Source organism: Carassius auratus, unplaced genomic scaffold (assembly GCF_003368295.1).
Source record: "Carassius auratus strain Wakin unplaced genomic scaffold, ASM336829v1 scaf_tig00009975, whole genome shotgun sequence".
NCBI classification, from domain to species: domain Eukaryota; kingdom Metazoa; phylum Chordata; class Actinopteri; order Cypriniformes; family Cyprinidae; genus Carassius; species Carassius auratus.
The window spans coordinates 6060-19903 of NW_020524094.1; the positions used below are offsets into that span (position 1 = coordinate 6060).

Below are 13844 nucleotides of genomic sequence, written 5' to 3' on the forward strand. Positions count from 1 at the left end.
AAATAAATACTTTTATTCCGATTAAATAAATCAAAATTGAAAGTAAAGACCAAAGATTTATATTTCAAATTAATGCTCTTCTTTTAATCGTGCTATTCATTAAAGAATCCTTAAAAAATTATATTTAATATTTTCCACAAAAATATTAAGCAGCTAAAGCTGTTTTAACTTAGCAAAACAAAATCTGCATATTAGTATGTTTTCTGAAGGACTCACGTGACACTGAAGACTGGACTAATGATTTGTCATCACAGGAATAAATTAATTTTAAAATATTTACACAATATTACTGTTTTTACTGTATTTTTTTTATCAAATAATTGCAGCCTTGATGAGCATAAGAAACTTTTAAAAAGTATTTAAAAAAAATCTAAATAATCCGGTAGTGTTTGTGTGAAAAAGGTCCATCAAATAGACTCTAATACTGCAGAGGAAGTCATTCACGCATTATGATTTAAATGTCTGTCTCCATATTTCCATGTATACCATCATTTATGTGATACCAAAGAGTGGATAGAGGTTGGTTGATATGGTGGAGTTAACAGTGTTACTGTGTTGTGGTGGTACTACAGGAATTGATGGGCCCGCTGCCTTCCAGGATGAGGGTCAGGAGCTGGGCAACCAGATTCAGATCCTGACAGTGGGCCACTCACCTGCCCTGGAGAGTGAGGCAGAGGGCCAGGGTGAGGCAGTGGGCAACACACAGTCACAGGGCAAACAGGACCTACGGGTCACCATGCTGAAGAAAGGTACACCAGCGATAGTCCTCAGGGTAACGCAAACGAGAGCGGAGAGAGAGACAGATGGAGAGAATGCTGCCATCTTGAGACATGATTTGTAGATTGTTCTTCAGTATCACCGATCGCCTAACATGCAACACAACGTCATGTTCCTATAATAACATCATCTGGTGACAAACACTTTGAGATCTTACATGCTATATAGCACTTAGATTCAGTGTCTGCCTCTCTCTCCTCCTTCTGTGACATATTTGGATTAAATCATGTCTTTACTGTCTGCATGACTTATTGGACAATAATTTTGTCTTAATATAATTTTCTATTTTCTGCTAATTTATAGAACTGACTAGGAGTGGTGTTTTTTTTTTTTATCCTAAATGTAATCCGTTGGTTTTGTGTCTAATGCTCTTTTGGCATCAGAGTGCAGTTATTTGCACTGCATAATGCCTCCATGTTTGCTTAATGCCTGCTGCTGTTCTCTCCACATGTTCTGCTTTTGACACACTATTTAATTAACTCCTCAATATTTTTTCTTGTTCAAAGGAATCTCCAGTAGCATGAACTTTGATGAAGAAGAGGATGAAGATGATTTGGTCAGCTCAAGTTCATCTCAGCTCAACAGCAACACAAGACCTGGATCTGCCACCAGCAAAAAGTCCAGCAAGGTAGACTGTTAATAATGGTTACCATAATTACCTTTTCATAACTAAGAGGAGACTGAAGATAAATATTTAATATCCGATTCAAAACTTTGGTGTCATACATTTTTTTTTTTTTTTTGAAGAAATGCCTTTTTTTATTATTATTTAGCAAGGATGCATTAAATTTATCAAAAGTGACAGTAAAGACATTATCTATTACACTGATTATAAGAAATGTTGAAATTTCTTGTGCTTCAAAGCATTGAATACTGGAGTAATGGCTGCTGAAAACTCTGCTTTACCATAACAGGAATAAATTACATTTAAAATGCATTAAAATAGAAAACAATTATATTTAATTGTAATGAGTTTTCACAATTTTATTGTTTTGGTCAAATAAATAAAAACTCTTGATCTTTTGAATATAGTGTATTTTGTCGTTTTGTTTGGGGGGGGGGGGAGGTGTGTGTGGTTGGTTTTTCTACTTCAAAGTATGCATTATATAAAAATAGTAGTAAATAGTAAAAAAATTTGAACTTAAGCTAAAATTAAGAAGGTGGAAGTCAGAAAAACGTTTCATTGTTCCTCCCACATTAGACTTTTTTTAAAGAAGATAATCTTTTAAAATGCTTTAAAATTATATTGTTATATACATATGACTTTGAATACCTGTACAGATATGATTCAATATGGATTCAAATGATTATTTTAAGCATCATAATGTATGAAAATGCGTTAGTATGGTACTATATACAAGTTATGAGATGCTTAATGCTGTCATGCTTAATATATAAAACTCTTTTTACAGTATGTAGAGGGTCACTGTTCTGTCACTAAGTACACCAAAGGGACCTTGGCCTGCAAAAAAGTTAAAGATCTGTGGATTAGATGCAGTTCAGTACCAATAAGATTCTGACTTGACACCCACAGTATATAATGCATTGCTGACCAAATTTATATCATTTTTGTTGATTCCCCAACTGCACTTTTGCATAGTGAAGGTCAATCCTTGTCCTTTGCTGTCTAAACTGAAGCTTGCCTGCTATTTTGAGCAGTATATGTGCGTTAGCTCCAAATGTGAACTCATCTGTGTCCAGTTATATTACATGTACAATGCTGACACAAGCAGTCTGTGGATTGTCATGCTAGGATGTATTCTCTTGTGTCTATCTTGGCACAAACCCTGCAATGCTGAAAACAGAGGGTCAGAGTCCCGTTGTTTCCTATGGCAACGGAGAAATGATTACTTTCTTAAAATAACTTGATGGAAACCATGCCTGTATGAAACCCCTGCTCTTACCACTGTTTCACTGGTGATCACAATGTACAGTGTTTTGTAGAAAATAAAAATCTATTACTAAGAAAACTGTATTAGTAGATAAGTCAAATTGGGAGAATTCCTGTAGTGTTATGCATTGTGACTGTAATATATTCTGAAGAAAAAAAATTCAAGTTTATTTTTATGCTTTTATTATTTGAGAGACTACATGGAGATTTTTTAAATTGTATTTATTTGTCACACTGCAAAAAAAACATTAAACTAAAATCTGTAAACTTTAAAGAAATGGTCCTTATCTCATATTATTCACTTGTGCATATCACATGCATATTTACCTAAAACATATATATATATATATATATATATATTTATATATATATATATATATATGTGTGTGTGTGTGTGTGTGTATGTGTGTATATATATATATATATATATATATATATATATATATATATATATATATATATATATATTTTTTTTTCCTCATGTTATTTGTCTGTTATCCGAGTTCTTCCAGTAAACTAATTTCATGGGAGTCTAAATTCGGATGTTATTCATTTGGTTGTGTAGTTGCTCATCCATGTCTCTTGGGCCTGAACCTAATAACGTCACTGGGTTGCTTTGTTGCTCTTTAACATTTCCATTTTAATCCAGCTGCTTACATTTCAGACCACAGGGACATTTGATTAATATACACTGGGGTCCAAATGTCAAGCAATGAGTGCACTAGTGAAAATGCTTATATAATGTAATCTGTGCAATTAAGTTCAACTCACACTTTTATGTGAACATTTTTTTTTCTTCACAATTTGTTGTTCTTGTTGCTTTCAAGGTTTAAATATAACACATATCTTATTTTTCAGTGGGTGTTCAGATTTTTATTTATTTATTATTAAATCAGCTTTTTTTTCCTCATGTCTCATACTTTCTGATTTATATATATATATATATATATATATATATATATATATATATATATATATATATATATATATATATATATTTATATATATTTATTTATTTACACTTTGTACCCTTCTCTTAACGTAAATTTATAATTGACTGGGATCAATCTGTATCTGCCTAATCAATGACAGGAGGCGACCTCAGCTTCCAGCCCATTGGCCAATGAACCATCCATCGACGTAGATGACCTGGAGGAGTTCACTCTCAGACCCGCACCTCAAGGAGTGGCTGTGAAATGCAGGATCACACGGGATAAGAAGGGCATGGACAGGGGGATGTACCCCACCTACTACCTCCATCTGGAGAGAGAGGATGGCAAGAAGGTCAGACACACACCGAAACAATGATTATTTCCATGTTTTCCAAGAAGTCATCATTGTTTAGCACCAGCAATCAAGCCCAATCAGTGACACTCCATTCATCCAATTTGCCAAAGGGCTTGAAATGATTGATTCTGATGAAAGGAACCATATTTAGCCTGCAGGGAGAGCTAAATGACAACTCAGCATAATATTGCTGCGCTTGTTAAATGCTTATCCTAAAATCAAAAATCATATGTTAAAAGCCATGTTTTATAGCCATCTTTTTTACCTTGTAGAATAATACATATAGCCAACTTCCCTATATGTATATGTATATCTATATGTGTTATATAGTTGGTTGTCATTTCTCAAAACAATATATGGAAACGCCGTCTCTGATTGTTTGTTTGTTTATGTCTCAATCTCTATCGGATGTTTTTGATGTCCGTTTTGTGCTGCTGTTTCGGTGTCCAATTAAATTCTGTTATACATTAGGTTTTCCTTTTAGCCGGGAGGAAGAGAAAGAAGAGCAAAACATCCAATTACCTCATCTCCATCGACCCTACTGACCTATCACGGGGCGGCGAGAGCTTTATTGGCAAACTGAGGTAGATTTAAAGATGTTTCATTGTGTCGCGTGATTCATAAGATACAGTAGCGTAACTTAAAACTATGCTGTTTTTTTAGAGACAAGAGACATCTGTCTCTGTCTAAACATTCAAGAGGGACCTTTAATGAGTCTGTGTGAACCTATTTAAAACTGTAATTGGGTTCATTGCTGTTGTGCAGGAGTGTCCTCGTTCATATGAGGAGAAAGCCACTGTGTGCGTTCTAATGTCTGAGTCTCATTACAGCTGCTTAAAAACATACATCTTTGATTTTGTATATGTTACTATTCCATAATTTTTATTAGTACTAAAAAAAAAAAAGCTTTAATTTGTATTATTTTTCTTCTTTTGATTTTGGTGTGAAATGTGGCCTGAACATATTCTTGACAGTCTTTGGGAGCTTCATTCCTTTGCTGTGACACGCTGAAAACTTCATTGTAAGAACTTCATCAGTAAGTACGATGTCATCCCCACAGATCAAACCTTATGGGTACCAAGTTTACGGTATATGACAGCGGTGTGAACCCAGTCAAGACCACCTCCAGCCTAGAAGCAGGGAATCTACGACAGGAGCTTGCCGCAATCTGCTACGTGAGTTTGTGAGCATGATCTCGGTCAATGGCCAGCACAGAGCCAGCACCCAGCCCTGAGGGCCCTGCATTTCAGAGCCACAAGCAACCATGAGCCAAGCCTGATCTCTGCTGGCTGTTTTTTTGCATAGCAATATCACTGATGAAGGAAAAACAGGAAATAAAATGCTAGTGTAGATGAATGAGTTCTAAAAATTTCTCTTCAGTGAGTAGATTTGGGTCACATGTATATAAACATGGTGACTAATTCGGATGTTTGTGTTCTGTTCCGCAGGAAACGAATGTTTTAGGGTTCAAGGGGCCTCGGAAGATGAGCGTCATTGTTCCCGGAATGAACATGGACCATGAAAGAGTCTCCATCAGGCCTCGAAATGTGAGTGTAGGACTGTTTCAGATAGCATAATGCATAATCCAGCATGTAGGCCTATAGTTGTGTTTAAATAGGCTGTTATTAACTACAATCTCAAAAGGTTCATTGTAATTTTTTAAAAATACAAAATACTTAGTCAAAAAAACTTCCATGATCAAAGGCTGTTAAAGGCTGTCAAGGTGGAAATCTTTTTCAATTTGTTAATTTAGATGTTATCATTTGTGTTACATGACCAGTAAAATACTAGGTAATGTATTACTTATGTAAAACATTAGTCTGAGGCAACCAGTGACCCTTGGCCTATTTTTGTATACAGTATACAAATGTTAGCATTAGTGGCAAAGTTACATGCGCTAATGGAAAGCTAATCCCCCACATCTGTCTGTTGTTTTGCAGGACCACGAGTCTCTACTGGCTCGATGGCAGAACAAAAGCACTGAGAGTGTGATAGAGCTTCACAACAAGACGCCGGTCTGGAACGATGATACACAATCATATGTGCTCAACTTCCATGGCAGGGTCACCCAAGCATCTGTCAAAAATTTTCAGATCATTCATGACAATGACCGTGAGTTAAAAATGATCATCTTAAGCTTTGTGTACTGCTTGCATGGTTTACAAGGCAACAGCAATATTAGTTTTAGAACAATATTAGCCTTAAAATGTAATTCATGTTGTAGAATTATTTACACACACACACACACACACATATATATATGTAGAAGTACATATAGTAAATCATATATTAAATCTGGAGGTATAAACTGGCCTCAAAATGTATTTGGACACTTGTAAGCCACATTTAGAAATGTATAGCATATTTGCATTATATAGAAAATATCAATGTATCATTTATTTTAAAGGAATATATCACAATTACACTTCTCAGTCAAAACATTTCAGAAAATGAAGTTTGTTAGGTTTCAGTATATAACAGTAAATATACAACTATTTGAAATTCTGTAATCTGAGGATGCAAAAAAATCAAAAGTCGCCTTTAAAGTTGTCCAAATGAAGTTCTTAGCATTGCATATTACTAATAAAAAAATAGTTTTAATATATTTACAGTAGGAAATTTACAAAATATATATTTTTTGTAACCTGATTTCATGTTACATCCATCTGAAAATACCTGTCTAAAATAACTGAAAATAGTGTTTCAGAAAAGCGCCCGCATGACTTGTTTGCCAAAGCCACTCTGTTTGATATTTTGTATCTGCAATGCAATGAAAATCAGATATTTGAAATAGTATTTTTGAAATAGTGTCCAAAAGTGTCCAACCACTACATACTCCAGAGATGGATTGTGTTTTAGAAACCACACAGAGAAGTACCTGTTTGTTTTGTCTGTATTCTCATCCCTGTATTCTGTCTTTCATGAATGCAGCGGATTACATTGTGATGCAGTTTGGTCGTGTAGCAGAGGACGTCTTTACAATGGACTACAACTACCCCATGTGTGCCCTGCAGGCATTTGCTATTGCTCTGTCCAGTTTTGACAGCAAGCTAGCCTGTGAGTAGCCATCTCTCACTGCCAGCCACAAGAACGAAAGGACCTAGCCAGACTGCTTTACAGTCCCAATCACTGAGTAAAGGGCTGTGGTGAACTCCAAAGCAGCTGGGACCCTCTCTCAAGATCCTCCATTGGAGGCATGACTGCGTATCGAGTTTGTTTCTTTGTGCGAATATGACTGAGCAAGGTGGCATTTCTACTTTTTAAAAAAGGGCATCACAGTTGGGGGAAAGCACAAAGACTTCAAAGCTCAACTGTGGGAGTTTATCAGAAGAGGATGCATTCGTTTAATTGACAGTCAAAAATCTCTTACTCACTTTCTTTACTTAACCGTCAAGCTAAAACTAACCTTTTGCTAATGTTCAAATAAGGATCTTTTACAGTAGTACTTCTGTCCCTAAGGTTAAAAACTAAAATAATTTTGCCATGATCATAATTCTAAAAGAATTAATGTTTACTAACCTATCAATTATGATTTTTCACAAGAAAAATAACATGTAGCTGTGATGTAACAATTTGGATATTTGATTTAATGAACTTTTTGCAATATGACTTCCATATGTGACATTTCTTCAGCTACAAGTCACTTGTCTCATACAATGTCTTTTACATATGTAATGTATCAGTTCATTCTTCACAAGGACTCCGAAGCCAGTATGAAGTATGACAGTCTGACATATTTATCCACTATTTATGTATTTATAGATTTCCATACCATCTGCTGCTTGTGTCTTACCCCATGCCAATAATTCCCCGTGCTTCAAGCACAAAGCCTGACCAAGGTGCCTCCACATTCGAGCTTTTGGTGTGGATTTCTTAAAAATCATCTGATGAATGTGTGACAATTCCACAAAATAGATGTCATCATTATCACTTTGTGTCCATCTGCACAGTTCTGCAAACGGTTTATCTACAGTTTTCAAGGGAACATGAGACCCAAAAGTGACATTTATATAATTTAAACAAACCAAAATGAATGGTTCACCATATCCAGAAGCTCTGGTGTGAAAGCCCCTGAAGTCCTACATAGTGGAAGAAGTGTGTTTATGTGAGGGTCAATATCAGGGTAAGTACATACTGTAATCACCTCATACTGACCCACTACATTTGTAGGGGAATGTACTGAGCACTTTATGTAGAGATGAATGGTGGAAAGCTGTAAATATTGTGCCTTTGGATGAAACACTTGTGATGCTTGAAGTTGGTGAGATGCTACATTGTTTTCTTAAGCCAGTGTTGTTTACATGCACTTTTAAAAGTTGGATTTCTGTCTGCCTACATTAGTAATTTGCCATAGAAACATTTTAGTCCAACTGAAATTTAACCGGTCTGATTTTTTGGGGTCGGACTATCAGAACTTGATAAAGTGATTGTAGTTTGATTATAACTGTGCATGCAAACATACTGTACTTAGCAACATAGTTGGTTCAAGTCATCTATTTAATTTCCTGCTGCATGAGGATAATTGTGAATCTGTGGATCGAACAAAGCATCAGCGTGGAATTTAGACAAAACTCACATCATCATCTATAATTGTATTGAACACTTCTGTGTCTTTGCTGAACAATGCTGATGAATGAAGAAATGAAATAAGTGAAGCTGAGTTATCAGTGTGGCAACTGAACTACAAACATAACAAAACATAAAACCTGCTGCACACACTGCCCTTAAAGCCAAACTATTCTTGAATAGTCTTCATATGGCCACACTGATTTACTAGATCTGCTCTATTATGCATTAGCACGACTCAAGGTTTATTTTTTATCATACTGTTTTTCATTTCAGTCAAACGTCACAAAAACTTTTTGGAAACCGGAGAAATCAATATCTTTTCATTGTCTGAAATCATATAACGTTAGTGTTAAATGAATGTGTTTAGAGAAATCAATCTATCATCATTTTTTTCCCTGCTGAGAGCCCCTTGGTTTAATTTTAAAAAATATCAAGTTTGTTGTCCATCACACAAAATATTCTTGATTGCACAAAACTGTGCATTTTAAGTTAAAACAACATCAACAACTAATATTCTGATTGTTTATCCAGTATAAAGAGATGAAATTTGCTGTAAATGGCATACCTTTTTTGTTACTATTCTTTTTGTCATAGAAATGTTGTGGCTTCAGACATCTGTCTTTCCCCTGGAAAAGTATTTTTAATATTACTTTTTTAAAGGAAAATTTATAAAATATATGTAAAGTTCTTTGGCCAATTTGCAAAGAAATCTGTGTAAGTTATTAAAGTTTGTTTTTTAACTGCCTCGTGAAACCATTCCAGCACTCTCTATACTTCATGTAATGCTATAACAGTTTTTGGGTTCGCTCTAAATGGTAAAAAACTGAAAATTAGTGCTATTTTTCATTGTTTGGGAAAAAAATCTCACCACTCTTGTGTTAAAGTGATAATGTATAACTATTATGTCACTCTGTTTTGTAAAATGTGTACAGTGGTCAGTATACAGTGTTTGTATACAGTACTCAAAATAAAACTGAATGTGAATTTTTGCATCTCAAATATTTAAGATGAAATCATTGCATTTGTGGTACAGTGCTTTACAGCTCATGAAATAATGTTCACACAAAGCCATTTCTGTTTGGAAATGTTTTATTGGCAAAGACTTTTTTTGGAAAAAGGGTCTTGAAAGTGTCCATTTTTGACACAACATACTCTAAAATCTTCTCTAGCTGTTCTTGGAAACAGATGAAAGAGATCTCAGAAAAGCCTAGATAGTTACAGAGAAACGGTTTCCTTAAGCAAAGCAAGAAAGATACACAGTAAGGTATGTTTAAACTACAGGATAAACGAACACAAGACTATTGTTTTTTTTTCCCAGGCTGGTCACTTCTTCACCTTTTGTTTCTTGTGACGCATTCGAAGAGTCCCAGAGGCTTGAGCTTTGGTAGATTCTGACTTGTTGGAGATGATAGTTACCTCAGGTTGGTATGTTTGTAGGAAGTCAAGGAGGTCTACTTCCTGTTCCTCCGATTCACATTCCACTTCATCATTAAATCCCAGGCTCTCGGCCTCCATCAGAGGATCCTCCTCCTCCTTCTCTGTCTCACTCTGCCCATCTTCATTATGTTGATCTTCCTCTTCTTCTTCACAGTCTTCTTCATCACCATTTTCTTCCTCTTCATTCCCTGCCCCATCATCCTCCACCTCCTCTTCTTCTTCTCCATCATGTTCTTCTTCCTCCTCTTTCTCATACTTGCAGCCAACAGCTCCACCCTTTGGATAATGGAAGACGTGTCTGTGATCGCTAAAAGTGATTTGTCGTCTTCTCCTGCTTGGTTTCTGCTCCTCCTCATTTTCACCAGGGTACTCGAGTTTCTCATCATCCTCATCAATACTTTTAAGAAGACAGGGCTGGTCTTCTCGAATCTCATCCTCCTCTTCCTCTTCCTCCTCCTCCTCTTCATCTTCATCCTCATCCTCTTCATTTTCCTCTTCTTCTTTGTCGTCCTCTTCTTTTTCTCCTTCATCATTCTCCACTTTCACCTCCTCATCAGGCTCATCCTCCTCCTCCTCTTCTTCTTCCTTCTCCATTCTCTCAGCAAGCTCCTCTGCTGTGAGTATGACTTGGTCTGGTTCTTCAAGTATAACACTAGGAAATCTGCGTCTGCGGGAGGTCGTGTCATACTCTGGATAGGTCTCCTCTGGATAGCCTTGGGAAGTAGTGAATAAAATGTAATTCAAGGACCAAGAAACAACAGCGGACCCAACACAAAGCCTTGAAGTATACCTTCCCAGTCTGCAGTGTAGGGGGCCTCCTCGGCCTCCTCCTCTGGCGAAGCTTCCTCTCGTAACTGTCTCTCCCGCATCATTTGGGTGATCTCCTTCAGCTGTTTGAGCTTTTTCTCCTCACGCCTCCGTGTGCCCCTGCGTGACCTGAAGTCAGAACCAGTGGTGAGACAGAAATACGTTAATAAAAGCAATTTATCACAATCATTGCAAAAACAACATACACATTCTTTCTAATTATGAAGCTGCAAAACAAATGTACCACTGTTGTTCATTATTTTAAGAATAATTTAAACTTGTCAACAAATTGCACAGGCTGCTAAAAATAGAAAAGGAAACAAATATGTTTCCTCAGAAGAATATGGATCTATGTTCTGTGAATTAAAAATAATAATAATTTGTATTTGGCAGATCCTTTTATCCAAAGTGACTTACACTGCACTCTAGATATGCATTATAACAGTTAATGCATTTCTTGGGAATCATAATGCTGTGAAATAGCACTTTCCCTTTTAAAAAATGGATTCCAATTTCCATTTGAAGTTGCATGCAGATCATGTCAGTGCTCTGTCAGCTCTTTGATCAGTAAGATACTGGATGGTGCAAGGAGAGAAATACGATTTGATTACCTGGTAGATGGGTGGACAACTTTAGATATTCTCTTTTCTCTGGCTTTTTCACTCATTCTGGCCTGCATTTGTGCCAGCTGACAAGTAGCTGCCAGGGAGACAATTGAATGAGGTTTAGAATCACATAAGATACAGATATTCACTCAAACATGTGGCCGCCACACTTTGTAGTTTCATTTAAATCATAAATTTATTTAAATAGCAAAATTGTAAGGATAGTTTGATCTCTTCATACACGTGCTGTACAGGGAGTGAGTGCAGTACTGATGCTCTATGTCAGTTGCCTCCTCCACCCTTTGGTATCCATTTGTTGAATAGAGCTAAACCTCTTACTACTGATCCAAAAGACATGCAGTTAATTGGTATTAGGAGGGGCTAGCCTTCTAAAACATTACTTCTGATTGTTAATCCGGGTTGAACAAAAGGGAGAGAACAAAGCTTGCCATGTCTTGGACAGGATCTTAATCTACCTTATCTGGAGTTGCATGTGGTTTAGCTACAGAAATGCTGAGAATGAATGCAATAAGAGTAAAACAGAAATGTGATTTTAAAAAAAGGTCACAATTTTACAATATGGTGCTACTAAGATGAGCATCATTATTAGGTACATAATGTTGTCTAACTAGGTTTGATGTATATGTAAACTCACGCATCTCTTCAAATGTGTATTCTGACTGCAGCATAGGGAATCTGCAACCTTGTCGATGAGGTTTGTCCTTAGAGGTCAGCTGTTGAAAGATCAAAGCAAGCATAACTGAAGCATATATGTGTGTGTGTGTGCGCGTACCTATGGCTATATATACACACACATATACATATAAGAAATTTATTTTCTTCAGCTAGGATATTTTTAATTTATTAGAAGTGACAGTAAAGACATTTCTGGACTGATTTCTGAAAGATCATGTGACCCTGAAGATTGTAGTACTGTAATTGCTACTGAAAATTCTGCATTGGCATCACAGGAATTCATTACATTTTAAAATATATTGAAATACAAAACAGTTCTTTTAAATTGTAATAACATTTCACAATATTACTGTTTTTTTTTGTAGTTTTGATAAAATAAATGCAACATTGTAGGAATAAGAGACTTCTTTCATAAACATAAAAAATCTAACTGACCCAAACTTTTGAACATTTCTGTATATATTAAAGAGCCTACTAGATCTTTTCTCTTGGGGAATCAGTCTTACAGGAGAGCTGCTGAATGGAGCCATTTTCCAAATAGCTTCTGGTAAGACTCACTTTAAAGAACAAGTAGATGATATAAAGGAAAATCCCAAAGCCATAGACGGGGATGACCTGGCCCAGGAGATTCGGCTTGCCAACACCTTTGGCTCTGGCAATGGCCTCTGGGTTGTAATGCTTGATGTAATGAGAGTCTGTGTCCCAGTGATCATGATCTTCAGAGAATGAATGTCTGTGTCGTGGGGGAGGAAAATGTCCTGGTCCGACTTAAAAAATAAATAAAAATATATAATTATTTTATAGACACTGCACAAAAAAAAGAGCAATTTCTATTCATTTTTTTTTCTGTATAAAACCAGTGGTTATCAAAAATATGAATTACAAAAATTAACTAAATTAAACTAAACTAAATGACATATATGAAATCTCCTTATAATGTTATAATTATCCAATATTATTATTCTTTTTTTTTTTTTTTTCAATGGTTACGGTGTTAGGTTTTGTTAGGAATAAATGAGGATAGATTTGTTTTGGAATGAAAGTGATCCTCACATTATGAAGCCACACACGAGGAGCTGGTAGAGGTTAACAGGGGACCTGAGCACAGAGATCACAGGGATGGTCAAATCAGCACTGACATTACTGAAACATTAAACGAGGGATGATGAAGGATTACATTTTTGTCTCATCTTACCCTCCGACTGCGCTGTTTCTTTCTTCACTCTGGGTAAAAATAATTTGGGTAGAAATAAAGACATACAAAGAACGATGCAAGAGATCAAGGTGATCTTCTGACTTGTTGAAACGGCCATATCGATACGACGGAGAAAACCGATGCTGTAGAACAAACGGTGAGGAGCGTCAACATCACGACATCACTTTTACGAAATTTCCTGTTGATTCGCTGAAGCGGGATTGACTGGAAACATTAATCCGCCTTCTGAGTGAGATTAGACTGACGACACATTAAATCAACTCACTCAAAATCATCAATCATATTTGTGACCTGTTATTAACCTGTTTTATGAGATCATTTAGTCTTTTACTCTTTATTGTAATTTTATCGCTGCCCTTTTATTAACACACAGAGGATATCTCATGTGTCCATAAGATATATCCCAAATTTACATTCCATTTTTTTTTTCCAGATTTGTGTAACCCAGCTGCATTTTTAATTATAGGCTATTATTATTATTATTATTATTATTATTATTATTATTATTATTATTATTACTGTTTTTGTTGTTGTTGTTTATGATGACAGTGATGTGATG

General features: G+C 35.8%; 2 protein-coding genes across 2 annotated transcripts; one reads left to right on the top strand and one right to left on the bottom strand.

The window, feature by feature from the left end:
- Positions 1–529: 529 nt before the first annotated feature.
- Positions 530–9485, top strand: LOC113072712 (tubby protein homolog). The gene is made up of 8 exons (XM_026245680.1): positions 530–749; positions 1284–1405; positions 3761–3952; positions 4427–4539; positions 5016–5130; positions 5404–5502; positions 5896–6067; positions 6887–9485. Exons 1-8 carry the CDS (start codon positions 530–532, stop codon positions 7018–7020), a joined length of 1167 nt encoding a protein of 388 aa, XP_026101465.1. The 3' UTR covers positions 7021–9485.
- Positions 9486–9608: 123 nt separating this feature from the next.
- LOC113072711 (protein RIC-3-like) lies at positions 9609–13565 on the bottom strand. The gene is made up of 6 exons (XM_026245679.1): positions 13265–13565; positions 12628–12836; positions 12029–12107; positions 11380–11467; positions 10752–10897; positions 9609–10674 (listed from the first exon to the last, which is right to left on the bottom strand). Exons 1-6 carry the CDS (start codon positions 13380–13382, stop codon positions 9848–9850), a joined length of 1467 nt encoding a protein of 488 aa, XP_026101464.1. The 5' UTR covers positions 13383–13565; the 3' UTR covers positions 9609–9847.
- Positions 13566–13844: the final 279 nt, after the last annotated feature.

Excerpts from the sequence above, each read along its gene's own strand:
- LOC113072711 (XM_026245679.1), bottom strand. The coding sequence starts at position 13,382 with ATGGCCGTTTCAACAAGTCAGAAGATCACCTTGATCTCTTGCATCGTT. Across the intron at positions 12,837-13,264 it reads AGAAACAGCGCAGTCGGAGG|TCGGACCAGGACATTTTCCT; the intron begins GTAAGATGAGAC and ends TTATTTTTTAAG. Across the intron at positions 10,898-11,379 it reads GTTGTCCACCCATCTACCAG|GTCACGCAGGGGCACACGGA; the intron begins GTAATCAAATCG and ends TTCTGACTTCAG.
- LOC113072712 (XM_026245680.1), top strand. The coding sequence starts at position 530 with ATGGTGGAGTTAACAGTGTTACTGTGTTGTGGTGGTACTACAGGAATT. Across the intron at positions 4,540-5,015 it reads AGCTTTATTGGCAAACTGAG|ATCAAACCTTATGGGTACCA; the intron begins GTAGATTTAAAG and ends TCATCCCCACAG. Across the intron at positions 6,068-6,886 it reads GATCATTCATGACAATGACC|CGGATTACATTGTGATGCAG; the intron begins GTGAGTTAAAAA and ends TCATGAATGCAG.